We start from the raw sequence: 18,381 nt of genomic DNA, 5'->3' as shown, positions 1-18,381 counted from the left end.
TCCTAAATAGGAATGACAGCTGATTTATCCACGAAAACAACGGGAATGATGATCATTTTTGACTGTGCGCACGTATAATTTTTGTAAATTTATAATTGTAAATAATTCATTTATACAGGTATCGAGTGTATTTGTGGTATAGTGTCGGTGCAATAAACTGTATAATATAATAAATTGTACCGTAAACTTACACTCGTGTAATCACTTTCGGAGGGCATTGGAGTTTGGCCTACTGTACGTACGTATTCGTTCACACAGAGACCAAACCCAATTGAATAGGCCAAAGTAAAACTCGTCATCTTATGATCTCTATTTGTTGTTTGCTACACAAACTTCCGAATTCGCCTCATTGGCTTTCCCGATTCCGCAGATAATCATGTAACCAATGAGCGACAAGTATTGTCAGAGTGACCAATGGGAGCGATTCGTGATCCGAGTTCTGAGTAATATTCTAGTTAATTATTCCACGCTACATGTGTAGTAGTACTACTACGTATTATAGTACTACTAGTTACTAATACATGTACCACGCAAGCTCATCGAACCACGGTTGACGCACAAATATAAAGTCATCCAATAGTATTTATTATCGTATGGGGTAGTTAGTCCTAGTACTACTACTAGTATGACGAGCCTCCATAAACAACTAGTAACTCGTTAGTTTTTGACGCTAGGATGCAACTTTTGGTACAGTCCAAGTGCCCACGTGGGAAAGATGTTGCGGTAGTTGGCATATGTGATGCCGCACGTCCGGTTGAACACGCCGCTCACTCGCTCCTGGGCCCAGTCCCCCGACGGCAATTGCTTGGCGACCAAAAACTAGCAAACCAAACAATATATCATTATTTCATTATATATATATATATATATTATATATATATATATATATATATTATATATATCTAGACATACCTCGATGCCCTTTTGCACGGCAGCCCATTCCTTTGCATATACCTCCTCTGGGTCACTTGCGCCTTCAATCCCTTTCATGATGCCTACTCGAAAGGTATTAATACTATTCTAAACCACACAAAATGATCATTTTACAAGTAAACAACCATGAATTTTATATAAAACACACCAAGGTATTAAATATATCGATAGAATCCAAACAAGAATTGCTTAGCAACGTACCAAGCAACGCCCACGCCGTGTTGACCACTTGACTCGTGGATTCCTCCAAGTACCGACGAGTGGAGCATGAGAAGAAGCTCTCGCTCCATCCGCCGTCTTCGCGCTGCTTTTTCAGCAAAAATGCCACCGCATCCTTCACATCTTCGTCCGTGTCGGTCGCCCCCGCCGCGCGCATGCTATAGCATCGACAAAAATCAAAATAAATATTATATAATATTCGACTTTTGCCTAATAATAGCATCGACGAAAATCAAATAAATATTATATAATATTCTACAACAAATATATCCATATTCAACCAATAATTGAAATATCTCAACTAGTTCAACGTGGCTTGAGGAGACAATCCAAAAACAAGCAACCGACCCTTCGCACCAAAAGTTTACTAGTACTACTACTAGTTAGTAGTAGTCCTCCCAATTCCCGTCTAAAGTCAACACGCTTCATACTTTCATCCATCACCACCACTAGTAGTAGTACTACTACTACTACTACAGCCGTCACGGAATATTCTCCAAATACATACCTTGCCGACATAAAATAAATATGAAGACATCACGAGGCCTAGCCAAACCCATACTACTACTACTACTAGTAGTACCCGCTGTATGTATACAAACATGAAAAGCCCGTCGTATATATATATATATATATATATATATATATATATATATATATATATATGAATGGTAAAACATATATATATATATATATCCCAACAAGAAAGCCATATATATATATATCCCAACAAAAGCCCGTCGATGTATATATATATATATATTTATGAATGGTAAAACATATATATATTTCCGAACAAGAATTCATTCGTGTATAGATCAAATATAAAGTTACAAGTCGTACGTACCCCTTGATTGCAAACAGCGTTCCGTACGTGTGGCAGACGCCCCACTTGCCAAAGAAGCTGCCGTCCTGGTACTGCAGGGATCGAATGAACGTGTCGGCTTTGGCGGTGGCGGCGCTGATGGCGTGGGGGCGGTAGGTCGGATGAGCCGCTTGAAACGCCTGGAGTGCCGAGATGGACGCCGACGAGCACTCGACGTACGAGTAATCGTGCATAATCGCCCCAAATACCACTGCCGGGTTCAGGTACTCATACCAGTCAAATCCACGGCTTCGCTCGTACGGGGGAAACCCCCCTAGAAAAAACAGAGGTAAGATATAAGAGATATATATCAAAGGGATTGAGATAGAGATATCAAGGGATTTAGATAGATAGAAAGGGATATCTATATATATATATCCCTTTCTATTATAGGGATTTAGATAGATAGAAAGGGATATATATATATCCCTTGATATATATATATATATACGCTTGAGATCGACAGGAATATGCAATCGAGTAGATGCAAAAGAACAACGTCTGTGTCGAAAAAAAACACGAGACAAGAAAAGGACAAATTCATCTGATTTAGATATATATATATGATAGGAGAATTTCATATCAACATGAAAGAGCTACCCCAAAACGTAGCAAAACTTATATATATATGTACCGTCCGTGTTTTGCAGGGCCAGGATAAAGTCGATAGCATCTTTCAGGCGCTGCTCTGGGAAGGCCGGGAGCTTCGCGTCTTGTTGGAGCAGCAGAAGCGCCTTCACAGCTTCCGCCGTACAGTCTGACACGGGATATCCATTGGACGCAATACCAAATCCCCATCCACCCTTTTGAATGCTATAACATAACATTGATAAATATATATATATATGTTGCCAAAGCATACACGAAACATACATAGATATATAGAATATATAGTTCTAAAACGGTATAAACAGTATATCTATAAAAACCTCATTCGAGTCAATTTGCAAACATGCCATAACCAAGGATCATTTGTTGACGATGATCGAGAGTATCTCAATGTAGAGCTCGTCGACAACACAATCTCGATATATATATATATATATATATATTGCAGAATAATCACCATCTATCTTCACATTCTAACAAGTGCCATCCATCCCAACACATATATATACATGTATAAAATCACCCATCCTCCATAATTATACATCCTTGTAAACCTCAACTAAACGACACACATAGCATCATACCCATCCAAACCAATAAATTGAGTATTTCATCACATATCATATACCGGCGCCACCACTTGGGTCCATCATCAACATCGTGGACGTTCTGCGCTTCCTTGAGAAACGACTGCGCCTTGACGAACGTCGGCTTGAACGAGGCGTCGGTGGCCACGCCGGCATCCACAAACGCCTGGACAGCAAAGCTAGCATCCCACGTCTGGGAGCCAACGTACCCCTGCATCTTGACTCCGTCTTCAGCCACCCTAGACAATATTTACACTCTGTCACACACCTCTCTCTCTATATATATATATATATATATATATATATTGAAATGAGAAATAGAAGCAACGAATAGCTTGTACAAACGACGAAAGGAATAATACACCACACAATAATATAGGTAAAACAAATGTTGGACGTTTCACCAACGTGGGGAATGGTCCAACTGAATCGAGCAAAGAGGTATGATTGGCTAAAAGAAACACAACACGCTGCCTTTTGAGCTTGTTGTCCACAATCAAAAAACTGAAAACTGGCCAACCAAATGCTGACATCCGTATCCATATATATATAAATCATCATAAATCGATGCTTAATACACATTCTAGTGTTTCGTCTAAACTGGAAGACTGAATAAATACATGTATAGAAGCATCCACAGACGTATTGAGCCAATCACATTGCAGGAAATCATCATTAACCTCGAATTAGTGTGATACCTAAATTAGTGTGATTGGTTGTGTCCCCACACGACAACTGTTTTATATACAAAATTCAGTATTGTCAAATCGGAGAGTTTGGGTGCTGGTCAATCGAATGCGCAACCCCAAATCGACGAAACAGTATCGAAAATTATCGACCAATCCAAATCCAAAACACAAATCCAGTAGCCAATCAAATTCTCGCTTCACCCAATGCACATCGAATTAGTGTGAGTGACTTTTAGTCGGGTGAAACTGGTCCATTTTACATTTAAAAAAGTCCGTACAAAACAATGAACAATATGTTTGTCGTGTGAAAACTGTTTAGTTTTACATTCAAAAATACAACAAATCGATCGATCAATATTGTCGATTTGATACAAATTTGGGGAGGGGGTGCAATCGAATCGCGCCGATGAAACCGATCCACAATCGATCTGATTGGTTGTTGAATTTCATTGAGAAGGTTTTGATTGGCTAATAATTTCGAGCTCTTCTGAAGTAGCCAATCAAATCGATTTAACTTCCAACGAGAAACCACACCAAAACACAATGAAACTTCACTCGAAAGTAGAATATCGATTTGGCGAAATAATCAGCCCCATAAAGTCCAATCCTTTAGCGGAAATCGACATAATATTGTTATGTAGAAAAAACACATAATATTGTTATGTGTTTCTTCTAAACTGGAGCGACATGGAGAATGGATGAATCGACACAACCAAATAAAATGTACAGAACGAATCGGCAGATGGATTTAGCCAATCAGATTGCAGGAAATAACCATCATCAACATTAAATTAGTACGTGACTTTTAGTCGTGTGAAACTGGTCCTATTTTTACATTGCAAAAGGCAACCAAAAGGCAACCAATATAGATTCTCGATATCGATTTGGCGAAATAATAAAAATCAGTTTCCCATCCTTTAGCGTAAATGCACACAATCATACCAGAGGTAGTCTTCAATGCGCTGGGTATGCTGCTTGAACTCGGTCGAGTTTGGATTTACCACCCACGCCACGAGCATATTGAGCGATTTATTCACTGGTCCAATGTTGCAAAAGTTGGTTTCTTTGTCATCCGCTTGAATAAAGTCGAGGGCGAACTGAAGCCCCCGTTTGCGGTACGGCAGCAACGTCGGGAGCAACTCGTACCATGACAAGAGGTAGTTGATCGTCCGGATAATCGGCGACGGCGCGTGGTATTCGTCGAGCTTTGAGTACGCGCCGCGGGCCTTTCGCCAGCTCACCGACTTGTACGGTGTCGCATAAATCTCGCCGCGAATGGCCACGATCAGCGGCGTCTCAGCCGCTTGGAATCGGATGCCGTACAGATAACTCATGGGCAGGTACACCATGCGACAGTGTACCCACGTCCGACCAGGGTGAAACGGAAGCCACCGCGGCAGCAACCACATCTCAGGCGGCAGCGAGTCGACTCCGCGCCAGTCGTACACGTTCAAGAGAGCCAGCCAAACCTTTCCCCATGATGGCACCAGTGTGGCGCCGCCGTGATGCAGGATGAAAGTCCGCGCGTCCACACATACATCGTCGGTCGGTGGCACCCCCAGCAGCCGCAAACTTACGTAGTTGAGCACTGTGCCAAACATAGAAGAGCCTTCCTCAATATGGAGACCCCATCCGCCGTCGTACTGCTGCTGGTTGCGCAGATACACGATAATGCCGTCTACGATGGACTGACCCAAGTCGTGCCCCGTGATGTAGCAGGTAATCACAAGCCCTAGACATACATGTATAGATGAAATGGGTGGGATCGCAAACAAATTCGAAATACATATAGAGGTTTTAGGCAAGGGGATATTGGTTTATGATAGATCGATTTTCTAGTTTTATGGAGGATGTACATGTAAACCAAGTATTGTGATTCGAGTACGAAGACGCGGAATGTATATTTTGTTTAATGCAAATATATATATATATATATAAATCTGTATTTTTTTATAGATACTGAAGAGGGGAAACATGACGAGACGAACGAAATAGATTAGTTTTGCAATGAGACTTCCTTCCGACTGTATATATGAATATATATTTCTCCAGGAATACGTTACAAGGAATGAATATTTATTCCTGGACTCGAATAAAGTTACACGTAATATCTTCTTTTCTGGACTAAAAGACTATAAATATATACGCTTCGGATATAGTTGAATACAGAATTCGAGTGGAAAAAGAAAAGGGACAAAATATCGTTAAGAACATCTATATGGAATAGGAACTTTCCCCGCTATAACTTTCAACTGGACATACATTGTCCAAGTCATATACGTAGTTCCGTGCCACGATACATGATTGGTCGAAAACAATCACTCTGAAATTTTCAGCCAATCAGATGCAATTTTTGACAGGTAACTGGTTAAAATCCAATTGGCTCGGAACTGTTTCAGCCTATAATTATTTATTTCCACTCGTTTAATTCACTTTTCATCAACATTGATACGAATTTCAAGATGATTTTAACTCCAACGAACTGAATTAATTCTCCTCTTTAAGAAACACTAATAAAATAGAAATTTGGAATAAAGGAACTCCTCCATCGAAAGGTCCCAAATAGTGTTACGGAACCCTGCCCATACGTATATAAACAATATGTTTCCATTTTTTGATTTTATATAGATATATATATATTTCAGACCATGGTTTAGTACCTGGGAGGAGAAACATAGGTCCACCATAGTCGCCTTGCCACGACCCGTCTTCACTCTACCGCAAAGTTCCCAGTGAATTGAAACACGATGAAAAACGTACTTGCAGCAGCTTGAAGTATTCGAGCGCTTGGCGCAGTGCCTTGTCGATCTTGCCGCCATTGCCGCCGGTAGGCACTTTTTTGCCGTCGAGCAGCAACTTTCGGAGCAACTTGTCGCCGGCGTTCGGGTTTTCGGCAGCGGAGAATGCCGGCAGTTCGACCACGTCGCCCTGGGGACGCCACACTTGGCGCCCGGTTACGTTGCCGGACACAGGGGTCTTGCCATCGGGGCCTGTGTTGCTCCCCACCACAATTTTCTTCACACGAGACATTGCATAAGCATACATCGACAAGTCCATGGCGGGATCACGTTGATGGGGGACACGTACCAAGTCCGTGGCAAACACATGGGAGCGCGCTTGGAACCGAGGCTTCTTCACTTGGCCCTACACAACGCGCGTGAGCACCGAGTCATGGTCGCAAGGTTCGACCTACCAAGCCCAACACAGGGTCCGTCGTCGGAAGCAACTTGTACAAGAAGACCGAGATCGCAACGGTGCCAAACACCCTAGGGTCGAAGAACCCCTCCGCCAGCCACTGCAGCACCGGCAGCACCACGTGCAGCGCTTCTTCACTCATAGACAAGACACCCGCCCGTCACACTCAATGGAGAAATGATGTCGCGTCACCCATCCATCGTGGCAGGACCGGATACCAGACAAACTTATCCGGAATTTTCCACGTCTATTTTGGCCCGATACGGATGGCAACCTAGTTTGGTATCCGGATTTATTGCAGATAACCTCAGTGACATATTCCAAATACATTAACGTTAGTTACTCTACGTTGGAACTTCAGCACGTGTATTGCGTATTATCAATTTATATCACCCCAATCATCGAATATATCCCAATGCATCCACAATATATTTGTTCACGTAATCAATCATGTTAACCACCCACCAGCTAACATACCCGTAGCCTGGCCCTCCCCCCGGCGACTTCGTCTCCCAACCCCGTTAGTTAGCGCTCGTTTCGCATACGTGTGATGTTTTGCCCGAGGTTTGCGGTGTGCTGTGCATCCCAAAATTGCATTCAACACATCCATTATCCCAGTTTATCCCAAAATGAATTATCTTAACCTCACTATCCACCTGGCTTGCCCCAGTGGGTGCAGATCTAAAGTACTTAGTATGACATGTTAAAACGTAAAAAATAATTTAGTTTCAAAGTGATGGATTTATGTGCCACACTAATTCTTTGAGTACATGTATTTTCATGTGTTTTTGAAAAGGCTACAGTACACTATTCATTTATCCTGTATGTAATGTTACTGGAAGGCTACACTATTCAGCGTTTCAGCAATAGGGTATGTTGTTAGACTGTAGTTACGAAACTAGTACTAACATTAGTAGCAATAAGCTCTAGTACTACCGGTAGTACTGTAGTAGGAATCAACTAGTACTGAAAAAAGAAGCTGCATCACTACTATTCCAACTGCACACGTCATATGACCTTGGGTAAAATCTGAGCTCCTGTTCCATACTAAGGTAACGCATCGAATTCGCGAAGACTTTTTGCGTTGTGGTATGCCTAATTTTTGACGCAACAAATCTCTGGAAATCCTTGGAATTTCGTAAATCTGAAGGCATATGAGGAATATATAATTCGAGCACTATTTTATAATTCCTTTCTGATCATAAAACAACTGAATACGTTGTTTGAATAGGATTATAAGGAGCAGTCGTAAACGTCGGAGTGAAAGTTTGTGATTTTCTATTTCTCGGACAGTGATTTTATCTTGATTTCTGTATTGTGGAATAAAAATATGCACTATTTATGTTTATTTTATTGCAGTCCGAGAAATACCTAATAGATATCTGGGAAATAAAGTGAGAATGATAGTCAATTTTCACTGCATAACACGTAAAGTTTTTATAATCTAATATTTGAGCATTGAGATGATTATCGGATATTTATAGTGTATTTGAAGTAATTTTCCCCCAAACCTGTATAAACCGATAAAGTGTACCGTAAAATGGCATTGAGGCAAGCAATTCCGGACAGAGGTAGTATCAATGACGACAGTCAGGTATGACATATAAAAAACAAACGTCTAGAACACCGTTCAAAACTGTGTGTTGGAAACGTTAAAAAATGTGTTTGAGACGTTCGTTTTCTTGGCGAAGGCGGTCGTTTTCGGCGAGGAGGTGGGCCATTTGCACCTTGATCTCGTGCATGGCGGCGGCGACTTCGGTCTACAATGTGATCGTTTCAAACACGTTTCAAACATGTTTCAAACGTGCGTACTTGTTGCGCTTGATGTTGGCGCAACACTTCTAAATGCACCAGCTGAATCTCCTCCGACAACCCGTCGCGCAAGGCTTGCAATTCGTGCCGCAGCCACGTCGTTGGTATATTTTCACCCGACGACGACAAATCTCCCTAAAAAACAATTTAAAACTATATATATATATATAAAGGACGTTTTGTACCTCGGTAGGGTAGGGTGGAGGGCTTGAAGTCGCTGCAGCTTGTTCTGGTCGTACAGTAGATGGAGAAGGGCGGATATCAGCGGCACTGCTGCGATGTGGTTCAGAAGAGAGTTTGAGTCCAGTGTCATCCCTGCTGTTGTTGGATGGCGGCGGGACCAGATTTAAAAGAGACGTTTGCAACGTTTGCATATGAAACGATTGAGATTTTTTCATGGGCGACGATAGCAGCGATAGGTCCTTCAACTGTCGAAAGCAGTGGAAAATAAGACGACGATAGACACCCACAAGGACATGAAACCTCGTCCATACTACTACTAGTAGACTGGATGGACTTCTACTACTAGTAGAAAAAAAGATGCACTAGAAGTACCCGATCTTGGCTAAATTGAACCCATAGAACGCCTCCATTGGAAGCCGCTGAACTTGGATTTTGGTGGGGCTGCTGGTCTCTGCATGGTTCGACAATCGACAACGGTTTCGTCGCGCCTCGTAGGTCGTACAACAGGACATGGCCTACGTCGTACAGTTTGGTTTCAAATATAAAACACGCGTTTCAAACGCATACAAAACACGACGAAAACGTCATACACGTGAAGTCGTGTCCGTTTCAAACGTGTTTCAAACGAATACAAAACACCAGGAGATACTGTACACTATACATTGTCACATACAAAACGGGTTGAAAACGCAAACGTCGTACAGTTGATGTCATACAAACTCCAAATCAAAAGAACCAACTATATATATAGTGGGTAAATAAATAAATATAATTATTTATTTATTTACCCACAAGAGTAGTATTGTCAAATCCGTTCCAATTTGGACGTTCCGAGTAAAATCGAATGAGTTTGCCAAATGGATTGGACAATATCCTAGCCAATCACATTGCACGAATGAGAAATTCCATCCAATCATCGGTTAGAATAGTTTGGCCTGGTCAACATGTTCATCTTCAAATGTGTATATCATACATTGAATAAGCTTAACATCAGAGTCAAATCGATTCTCGAGTCCCCTGCCAAGGCCAAATTAAAAGATAATATACCGGTAGAAGTGCCGGTCGCGATGAGTTGTCCGTTTGTGTGCATCGACATGGTGGTCACAGGGTATGGTGATTCTAGGCAATTGATTTCCCTAATCATATATACTCAAGTTGAAGCCACGATTGTACGACCTCGATCGAACAAGGGCCATTTGGCATTGTTCGAAACGCAGTTTAAAACTGTACTTTTGAAGGCCCAAATCGCTAAACACGATTCGCTTGTCCAATCCGCCCGTCGCGACCAAATGTTTGTGCACGGGCGAAAACGCAACGCACGTCGCCGGTGCCCAATGCTATCCATATAGAAAATATTTTTAAATATATATATATATATATATATATATATCGACGAAACACGAATATATATATATACAAATCTAGGTACCAGCCGCGGGAAATTGGACACGAGCGACGCGGTTGCCACGTCCCAGAGGCACAGTGTCCCAGATGATTGCACCGTTCCGAGCTTGTTGCGAACAAAAGGATGGGAAGACGACTGCACTGCTTGGATGGCACTGGCCTACGACGATGGACAATCATATATAAAAAATATATATTATCCATATCATATGGACGATGAAGTCGTCGTGTTGAGAGCATTCAGGGAATATATTTATAGAAATGGGCAAAGAATAAAACTGCACGAGATAAATGAATGTGTGACCTTCATGGCCCAAAGAAGACGATGATGAAATAGTGGATACGCAAACGACTTTATATATATAATATATACGTGGGTTTGGAATATATGAAAAATATTATGAAAAGAGTGCAAACTTCAAGAAATCTGTCATTGCAGATTTATATATGTATATATAGTACAGTATATTATAAATAGAACGAAGAAAGGCTAGCATATAGATGAGATAAACCATAGTACGTCGTCACGATCGCGGCAGATGCCAGCGGCGGTGCCTTGCTGGGCGTGGTAGAGGTAGATGTCACCGCTACACGATAAATGGAGTCCATATCATCATCATCGTCATGAAGGAGGATACCTATCGCAGCCGGCAACAATGAATTCGTCGGTTTGGCCTGTGAATGTGACACTGCGGATGGCGCTATTGCAGGCTGGAAACGAGTGTTTGAGGTGTTGGCGCTTCAGGTCCCATACCTACGAGGAAAGGCGCGCCATCAAGCAACTAAGTCGAGGGAGTGGGGGGCACGTGAGATCGTACTCGAACAGTGCGGTCAGTGCCTCCACTGATGAGGTATCTAGATCCGGCACTCAGATGCAGACTGTTCACGCGCTGCAACACACACAACGTCAATGCTGCTTCCGTCCAAATGTCCATGGAGTAGGAAGGAGACAGATGTACCATGTCTGCGCTGCTGGATCCTTCCTGTAGATTGCACACAGTTGCATCGCGTTGCCTGGCCAACGTGTTGATCGATATGAGGCCGTTCGCAAACGAGTTGACGAGGATGCGATCTACGTCGTCGTGTTGTCATGATACTGGCCCCAGCACACGGGTGGTCGTACTGTTGTGGTTCCATACTGCGCATGTCGCTTCGGTTTCGATGGCACTGCTGATTGTTCGACCTTCGCGTAACGTGCCTCCGTCCACGTCGTATACATGGACCGCGTTGCCGCAGGCCGCCGCAACGAACATCAGACTTGACAATCCGGATACGCTGGTTCTAATTATGCGGATACTTGTTGTTGCCAATCCGGATGTCATCAGCACAGCAATTATGCGGATATTTGGAGTTGACCGTTTCACTGGACAGACTTTTGAGTCGTGTTATATTGGTGTGCAGATCTGACGCAGAGCTTTCGTACGAACGATTGTGACCACACATTTGAAGAGCTCTGCCTCCGATGGATGTGTGGTCTGGACGAACCCGTTAACAGTTAACTCTCCACCCAGAATATGACTTGAATATTCTGAATGCACTCTCTTGTACTTACGTACATTGTATACCTTTGGCGACAAGCAAACACCTCAACACATCGTACACAACCACAACACTTTATATATATATACATCTTTTAACACACTTGGGCGAGAGTTGTAGAACTAGTAGTACTCATGTAGCAGAACTATCCCTTTCGGCTGGCCGCGATGGGGCACTTGCCCGTCTTGGCGTCGAGCACGCCGTTGCCCCCTGCAATGCGCAAACATCTCGTGGAGGGGTAGATGGCCATGATGCTGGACGTAAGAGACACGGAGAGGCACACGACAAACACAAAGATCAAGATGCCCCCGGCCAACTTGCTCGTGCCGCCCTTCTTCTTGAGCTCTTGCATGGGGCCTCTCTGCGGAGGCAGCATGAACAGCCACACCAACGCGAAGAGGCGGCACCCGTACGAAATGAAGTACGTGTACGTGACGTCCCACCGCACTTCGATCGAGTCCTCGCGCAAGTCGTTCTGGGTCACCCTGAAGTACGAGTTGATGTACCGCGTGAGCATGCCAGAGAACGGCGACGCCAAGTTGGACACGGTCGTGACCAAGCCAAACGTGGCCCCTTCGTTGCCCACGTCGGCGATCTCGACGGCGCAGAACGTGGACACGACAAAGCGGACGCCCTGCGGGATCTGCTCGGACAAGGCCACGCCCGTGTAGAACCACTGGTTGCGCAAGACATTCCAGATCGTGAGGAACGTCGTGATCGAGTCCAGGGCGAGCACGGACACGGACGCAATCGCAATCGACCAGCGCCAGTTCCAGTGCAACCCCCACTTGGCCACGACGGCCATGATGCCGGCAAAGATGCCGCTCGCAATGATCCCGGTCAACGAACTGTTGAGCGGCTCGACTTTGGCCCATGTGCTGGCCATGGGCGAGTCCGCTGTGGAGCTGATGTTGCGAAACACTTGGCTGATGAACCGGAACGCGCAGATCTGCCACATCACACGCTTCTGCAGCAGCACCCAGAACCCCGACGCCCACACCCGGAATGGAATCGGCGGCGTCTTCTTCTCTTCCACAATGAAGATCGTCGACAGCACCACGAGCACGCAAGGCGCCAAGCAGATCCCATATGGCACATTAGGCGCCATCGAAAACGAAAACGACCCGAGGTAGTTGGCGCCGTTCAAGCCAAACCCAATCACCACTTCGGACAAAATGCCAAAGATCGTGCGCACCGTGTAAATACCCGTCAAGACACGGCCGCGGATGGCCAGTGGTTCGCGCTGCGAGTACTCGGTCACCATCGCATCCGAAGCACACACGGCCGTGACGTACCCCAACGACACGATCATGGACAGCATGATGAACTTGGTGCCCTGGTCCGGAGCGCCCAAGTTGAACAACTCCTTCTCCTTTTCCGACGCACGCGAGTAGACGCGGGAGCACGCCGGCGAGTTCATCGCCTTGGCCTTGACGCGGTCGCAGTACGGGTCCCCCAACGACGAAAACGTCATCACAGCCAAGCAGATCATGGTCACGGTCCACCCAATCAACATCCACGACTTGCGGCGGTAGCCAAAGATGGGAAAGCAGTCAGAGAACATCCCCATAAACACCTTGAACGACCAGCCCATGGTCACCAACTGACCGTACGCCGACGTCTGGTACCCCTCCAAGTTGAGGTACACGTTGAAAATCGGGTAGTTGAGCGACGGAATCATGCCGAGGATCACCCCCACGGCCGCGTACTGCGAGAACAACCCAAACGCTTCTCTGGAAAACAGGTTCAGGGCCCCGCCTGCCACCAGTGCGCCATCTTCGAGCTCACCGGGGGTCTTGATGGCAGCAAAGTCGCCGCCGTCCTTGTCGTCCTGGCCTTTGGTCGCCGACTGAATGTACGACACCCGCTCTTCCAAGTCCACGGCTGTTCGCAGCATGCTGGTCGAGGCGCACAATGAAGAATGAACCAACGGATTCTGGCAATCGATTAGTCGTCTTCAAGGTTTTTGGCTTCTCTTCTACTATGTCGTATGGCCTCGAGGGTTGTGGGCCGTACGTTCGTGTCACACCGTCTGGTCGTGCTATTCTCCTTGGATGAAAATCGCATGAAACTCAAGCTGGTGGCATTTTGAACGACTACACCAACAGTGTGGTACCACTCCGAACGGAGTGCGACATGTTTTGCCTTAACCAGAATCACGTCCTCTGATGAAACTGCTTGATGGAAGATATCCATGCAATTCTAGACTGCTTGGTTACAGCTGTAGCGGTGCCATTTGCCTAGCTATGTAAGTTCTCTCCAGTCTAACAACAAACTGGCCTCCCGTGACCTCGATATTACGCCGGAGTAATATCTCATCAAGCAACATACGGTCATTTGGCTGGTTCCCCCCCTGAAACACTTGATTGAAGTCCTACTTACGCCGGCGTTGCAGGAATGTGACAGATGTACGGTACGATGTATGGCGACAGTACATGGACTGCCTCGTGAAGTTATGTTGCCCAGTTGACTGGGGAGTTATTGATACGGAAACTATACATTTGAAGGGCTCTGAATCCAACGGACGTGTGGTCTGGACGAAGCCGTTAAATCTCCACCCACAACTAAAATTGAATTCTGATTGGACTCGTGTACTAGTATCCTTGACGACAGAGAGTGCGGTAACGTTACTACAGTACTAGTATGTACTAGTAGTTGTAGTACACCAGAGCAGCATTGATGAAATTCGCTGGTGGCATTTGACTGTGCACGGTTTGGTATACCGGCCGGTAGAGTGTATCAACTCAGTACTACAGTAGTAGATCAGAACCTATGAACCACATACTGTAAGTTGCATTGTAAAATAGTACGCTTACTCCGGTGTAATCCACACAAACCACCAATACTCCCTTGAGGGGGTTTTGTAAGTGGTCCGGCCACGTTCTAGAGGTACATCAATTGAAAGTCCTCCGCAAAGCAGGCAGCTGCGTTGCCTGAAATTGCTTTGGTATCAAGCAAGGACACGAGTTAAACAATCAGACGTGAGTCATGAAGCATCATGTCATAGTCATGTCACATTGGTTTCTGAGTAAGCCGCCGGATGGTTTAGATTAGCCAATCAAATGTCCCCAGCGGTTAGGGTCATCGACGCATACAAGGGAAACCCACAGCCAGAAGCTGCGGCACGAACGTACGGCCAAAATCATGCGGCCAGCAACACCAGGTTCCATTATAGTAGGGCCCGGTCGGTACACATAGTATAACATTGCGTCCAATTGGAAAACAAACACAACCTTTTATTAATACTTCGAAGTAGCATTCAACCAACGTCCAGATCTGTCACGGTTCCAACAACAACTCTTGCGCGTACTATAATAGTACTACTAGTAGTACAGTACACTCAGTGTAGTTTGGTGGACACATAACGCTATACAATGTGCAGAGCAAGTACTACTAGTACATAGCAAGAGTACTAAGCTTACTACGACTCAGTGCTTCAAGGCGTGGCCAAGGTCGTTCTTTGAGTTATGAAATACCCCTGCCTTACAAAAATCCCTTTTGCACTTCAACAGGAAATTCCTGTGCGGTCTCCAACGTATCATACATAGTGTTTTCTGTATCGTGTCACTTCCAATACAGTAGTACTTCAAGGAATGCTATCAATAACAGATGTTATATATAGTGATCTTTCTGTACTACATGTAGTACTTTACTACTGATACAGTACAAAGCGAACAGCACGACCAGACGGTGTGACACGAACGTACGACCCACAACCCTCGAGGCCATACGACATAGTAGAAGAGAAGCCAAAAACCTTGAAGACGACTAATCGATTGCCAGAATCCGTTGGTTCATTCTTCATTGTGCGCCTCGACCAGCATGCTGCGAACAGCCGTGGACTTGGAAGAGCGGGTGTCGTACATTCAGTCGGCGACCAAAGGCCAGGACGACAAGGACGGCGGCGACTTTGCTGCCATCAAGACCCCCGGTGAGCTCGAAGATGGCGCACTGGTGGCAGGCGGGGCCCTGAACCTGTTTTCCAGAGAAGCGTTTGGGTTGTTCTCGCAGTACGCGGCCGTGGGGGTGATCCTCGGCATGATTCCGTCGCTCAACTACCCGATTTTCAACGTGTACCTCAACTTGGAGGGGTACCAGACGTCGGCGTACGGTCAGTTGGTGACCATGGGCTGGTCGTTCAAGGTGTTTATGGGGATGTTCTCTGACTGCTTTCCCATCTTTGGCTACCGCCGCAAGTCGTGGATGTTGATTGGGTGGACCGTGACCATGATCTGCTTGGCTGTGATGACGTTTTCGTCGTTGGGGGACCCGTACTGCGACCGCGTCAAGGCCAAGGCGATGAACTCGCCGGCGTGCTCCCGCGTCTACTCGCGTGCGTCGGAAAAGGAGAAGGAGTTGTTCAACTTGGGCGCTCCGGACCAGGGCACCAAGTTCATCATGCTGTCCATGATCGTGTCGTTGGGGTACGTCACGGCCGTGTGTGCTTCGGATGCGATGGTGACCGAGTACTCGCAGCGCGAACCACTGGCCATCCGCGGCCGTGTCTTGACGGGTATTTACACGGTGCGCACGATCTTTGGCATTTTGTCCGAAGTGGTGATTGGGTTTGGCTTGAACGGCGCCAACTACCTCGGGTCGTTTTCGTTTTCGATGGCGCCTAATGTGCCATATGGGATCTGCTTGGCGCCTTGCGTGCTCGTGGTGCTGTCGACGATCTTCATTGTGGAAGAGAAGAAGACGCCGCCGATTCCATTCCGGGTGTGGGCGTCGGGGTTCTGGGTGCTGCTGCAGAAGCGTGTGATGTGGCAGATCTGCGCGTTCCGGTTCATCAGCCAAGTGTTTCGCAACATCAGCTCCACAGCGGACTCGCCCATGGCCAGCACATGGGCCAAAGTCGAGCCGCTCAACAGTTCGTTGACCGGGATCATTGCGAGCGGCATCTTTGCCGGCATCATGGCCGTCGTGGCCAAGTGGGGGTTGCACTGGAACTGGCGCTGGTCGATTGCGATTGCGTCCGTGTCCGTGCTCGCCCTGGACTCGATCACGACGTTCCTCACGATCTGGAATGTCTTGCGCAACCAGTGGTTCTACACGGGCGTGGCCTTGTCCGAGCAGATCCCGCAGGGCGTCCGCTTTGTCGTGTCCACGTTCTGCGCCGTCGAGATCGCCGACGTGGGCAACGAAGGGGCCACGTTTGGCTTGGTCACGACCGTGTCCAACTTGGCGTCGCCGTTCTCTGGCATGCTCACGCGGTACATCAACTCGTACTTCAGGGTGACCCAGAACGACATCCGCGAGGACTCGACCGAAGTGCGGTGGGACGTCACGTACACGTACTTCATTTCGTACGGGTGCCGCCTCTTCGCGTTGGTGTGGCTGTTCATGCTGCCTCCGCAGCGAGGCCCCATGCAAGAGCTCAAGAAGAAGGGCGGCACGAGCAAGTTGGCCGGGGGCATCTTGATCTTTGTGTTTGTCGTGTGCCTCTCCGTGTCTCTTACGTCCAGCATCATGGCCATCTACCCCTCCACGAGATGTTTGCGCATTGCAGGGGGCAACGGCGTGCTCGACGCCAAGACGGGCAAGTGCCCCATCGCGGCCAGCCGAAAGGGATAGTTCTGCTACATGAGTACTACTAGTTCTACAACTCTCGCCCAAGTGTGTTAAAAGATGTGTATATATATAAAGTGTTGTGGTTGTGTACGATGTGTTGAGGTGTTTGCTTGTCGCCAAAGGTATACAATGTACGTAAGTACAAGAGAGTGCATTCAGAATATTCAAGTCATATTCTGGGTGGAGAGTTAACTGTTAACGGGTTCGTCCAGACCACACATCCATCGGAGGCAGAGCTCTTCAAATGCGTGTTTCGTATCAACTCCCCATCAAACTGGGCAACATAACTTCATCTGGCAATCCATGCGCTGTTGCCATGTGTTTCGTACCCAAGGTAGCATATGTTGCATGATGAGATATTACCCCGGCGTAATATGTGGTCAGTTCGGTTATACTGTAGACTGTGAGTTCCAACCAGTAAACTCAAAAAACGAAATGGCCCCGAGCGATAGATAGCATGAATATTCCACGATACTCATTCCGACACCCCATTCCGACAACGATTCTATCCGACAAGGTTATTATGTATGGGTAACTTTGCAAATACGACACTTTCATCCGACATTGCTGTGATTGGTCAAAATGTACGTACCGGTAAGTACTTACATCTCGAGTGCTTTGAATCGAAACAGCGCTGGAGTGACTTCATCACGGTCCTCTTCGACGATTCTCGCACTTTGGTGCTAGTTTTGTAAACTTACACACGAAAGTCTAGAGCTAGAACTAGACTGGATATGGAGTGCCGAACCACTCACGCCAGAGTGGCAATTTTCGT

General features: G+C 46.1%; 4 protein-coding genes across 4 annotated transcripts; 1 reads left to right on the top strand and 3 right to left on the bottom strand.

The window, feature by feature from the left end:
* Positions 1–568: 568 nt before the first annotated feature.
* On the bottom strand, positions 569–7,261 carry H257_13901 (hypothetical protein). Its single transcript, XM_009841588.1, has 11 exons — positions 7,096–7,261; positions 6,990–7,046; positions 6,663–6,917; positions 6,563–6,617; positions 4,845–5,634; positions 3,255–3,452; positions 2,652–2,830; positions 2,000–2,291; positions 1,135–1,310; positions 913–995; positions 569–819 (listed from the first exon to the last, which is right to left on the bottom strand). Exons 1-11 carry the CDS (start codon positions 7,237–7,239, stop codon positions 658–660), a joined length of 2,391 nt encoding a protein of 796 aa, XP_009839890.1. The 5' UTR covers positions 7,240–7,261; the 3' UTR covers positions 569–657.
* A 1,407-nt stretch (positions 7,262–8,668) lies between these two features.
* H257_13900 (hypothetical protein) lies at positions 8,669–11,772 on the bottom strand. The gene is made up of 12 exons (XM_009841587.1): positions 11,620–11,772; positions 11,456–11,568; positions 11,315–11,386; positions 11,135–11,250; positions 11,017–11,083; positions 10,522–10,656; positions 10,323–10,429; positions 10,140–10,228; positions 9,465–9,607; positions 9,095–9,337; positions 8,910–9,044; positions 8,669–8,857 (listed from the first exon to the last, which is right to left on the bottom strand). Exons 1-12 carry the CDS (start codon positions 11,747–11,749, stop codon positions 8,750–8,752), a joined length of 1,458 nt encoding a protein of 485 aa, XP_009839889.1. The 5' UTR covers positions 11,750–11,772; the 3' UTR covers positions 8,669–8,749.
* A 408-nt stretch (positions 11,773–12,180) lies between these two features.
* On the bottom strand, positions 12,181–13,932 carry H257_13899 (hypothetical protein; the record flags this gene model as incomplete). Its single annotated transcript, XM_009841586.1, has 1 exon — positions 12,181–13,932. The coding sequence occupies one exon, from the start codon at positions 13,930–13,932 to the stop codon at positions 12,181–12,183; it is 1,752 nt and encodes a 583-aa protein (XP_009839888.1).
* A 1,925-nt stretch (positions 13,933–15,857) lies between these two features.
* Positions 15,858–17,609, top strand: H257_13898 (hypothetical protein; the record flags this gene model as incomplete). The annotated part of the gene is made up of 1 exon (XM_009841585.1): positions 15,858–17,609. The coding sequence occupies one exon, from the start codon at positions 15,858–15,860 to the stop codon at positions 17,607–17,609; it is 1,752 nt and encodes a 583-aa protein (XP_009839887.1).
* Between the last annotated feature and the right edge of the window lie 772 nt (positions 17,610–18,381).

This window comes from Aphanomyces astaci, assembly GCF_000520075.1.
Source record: "Aphanomyces astaci strain APO3 unplaced genomic scaffold supercont1.52, whole genome shotgun sequence".
NCBI classification, from domain to species: domain Eukaryota; phylum Oomycota; class Saprolegniomycetes; order Saprolegniales; family Verrucalvaceae; genus Aphanomyces; species Aphanomyces astaci.
The sequence above is the reverse complement of the archived record's forward strand: the minus strand, read 5'-3'. Positions and strand labels throughout refer to the sequence as shown.

Bases quoted from the DNA above. Each gene is read 5' to 3' on its own strand.
- H257_13900 (XM_009841587.1), bottom strand. From the start codon at position 11,749: ATGTTCGTTGCGGCGGCCTGCGGCAACGCGGTCCATGTATACGACGTG. The intron at 11,387-11,455 runs GTACATCTGTCT...TGTGTGTTGCAG, and splicing joins GATCCAGCAGCGCAGACATG to CGCGTGAACAGTCTGCATCT. The intron at 10,657-11,016 runs GTACTATGGTTT...CCATCGTCGTAG, and splicing joins TCTGCCGCGATCGTGACGAC to GCCAGTGCCATCCAAGCAGT.
- H257_13901 (XM_009841588.1), bottom strand. From the start codon at position 7,239: ATGAGTGAAGAAGCGCTGCACGTGGTGCTGCCGGTGCTGCAGTGGCTG. The intron at 996-1,134 runs GTACGTTGCTAA...CCTTTCGAGTAG, and splicing joins CACGGCGTGGGCGTTGCTTG to GCATCATGAAAGGGATTGAA. The intron at 820-912 runs GTATGTCTAGAT...TTGGTTTGCTAG, and splicing joins CCGTGCAAAAGGGCATCGAG to TTTTTGGTCGCCAAGCAATT.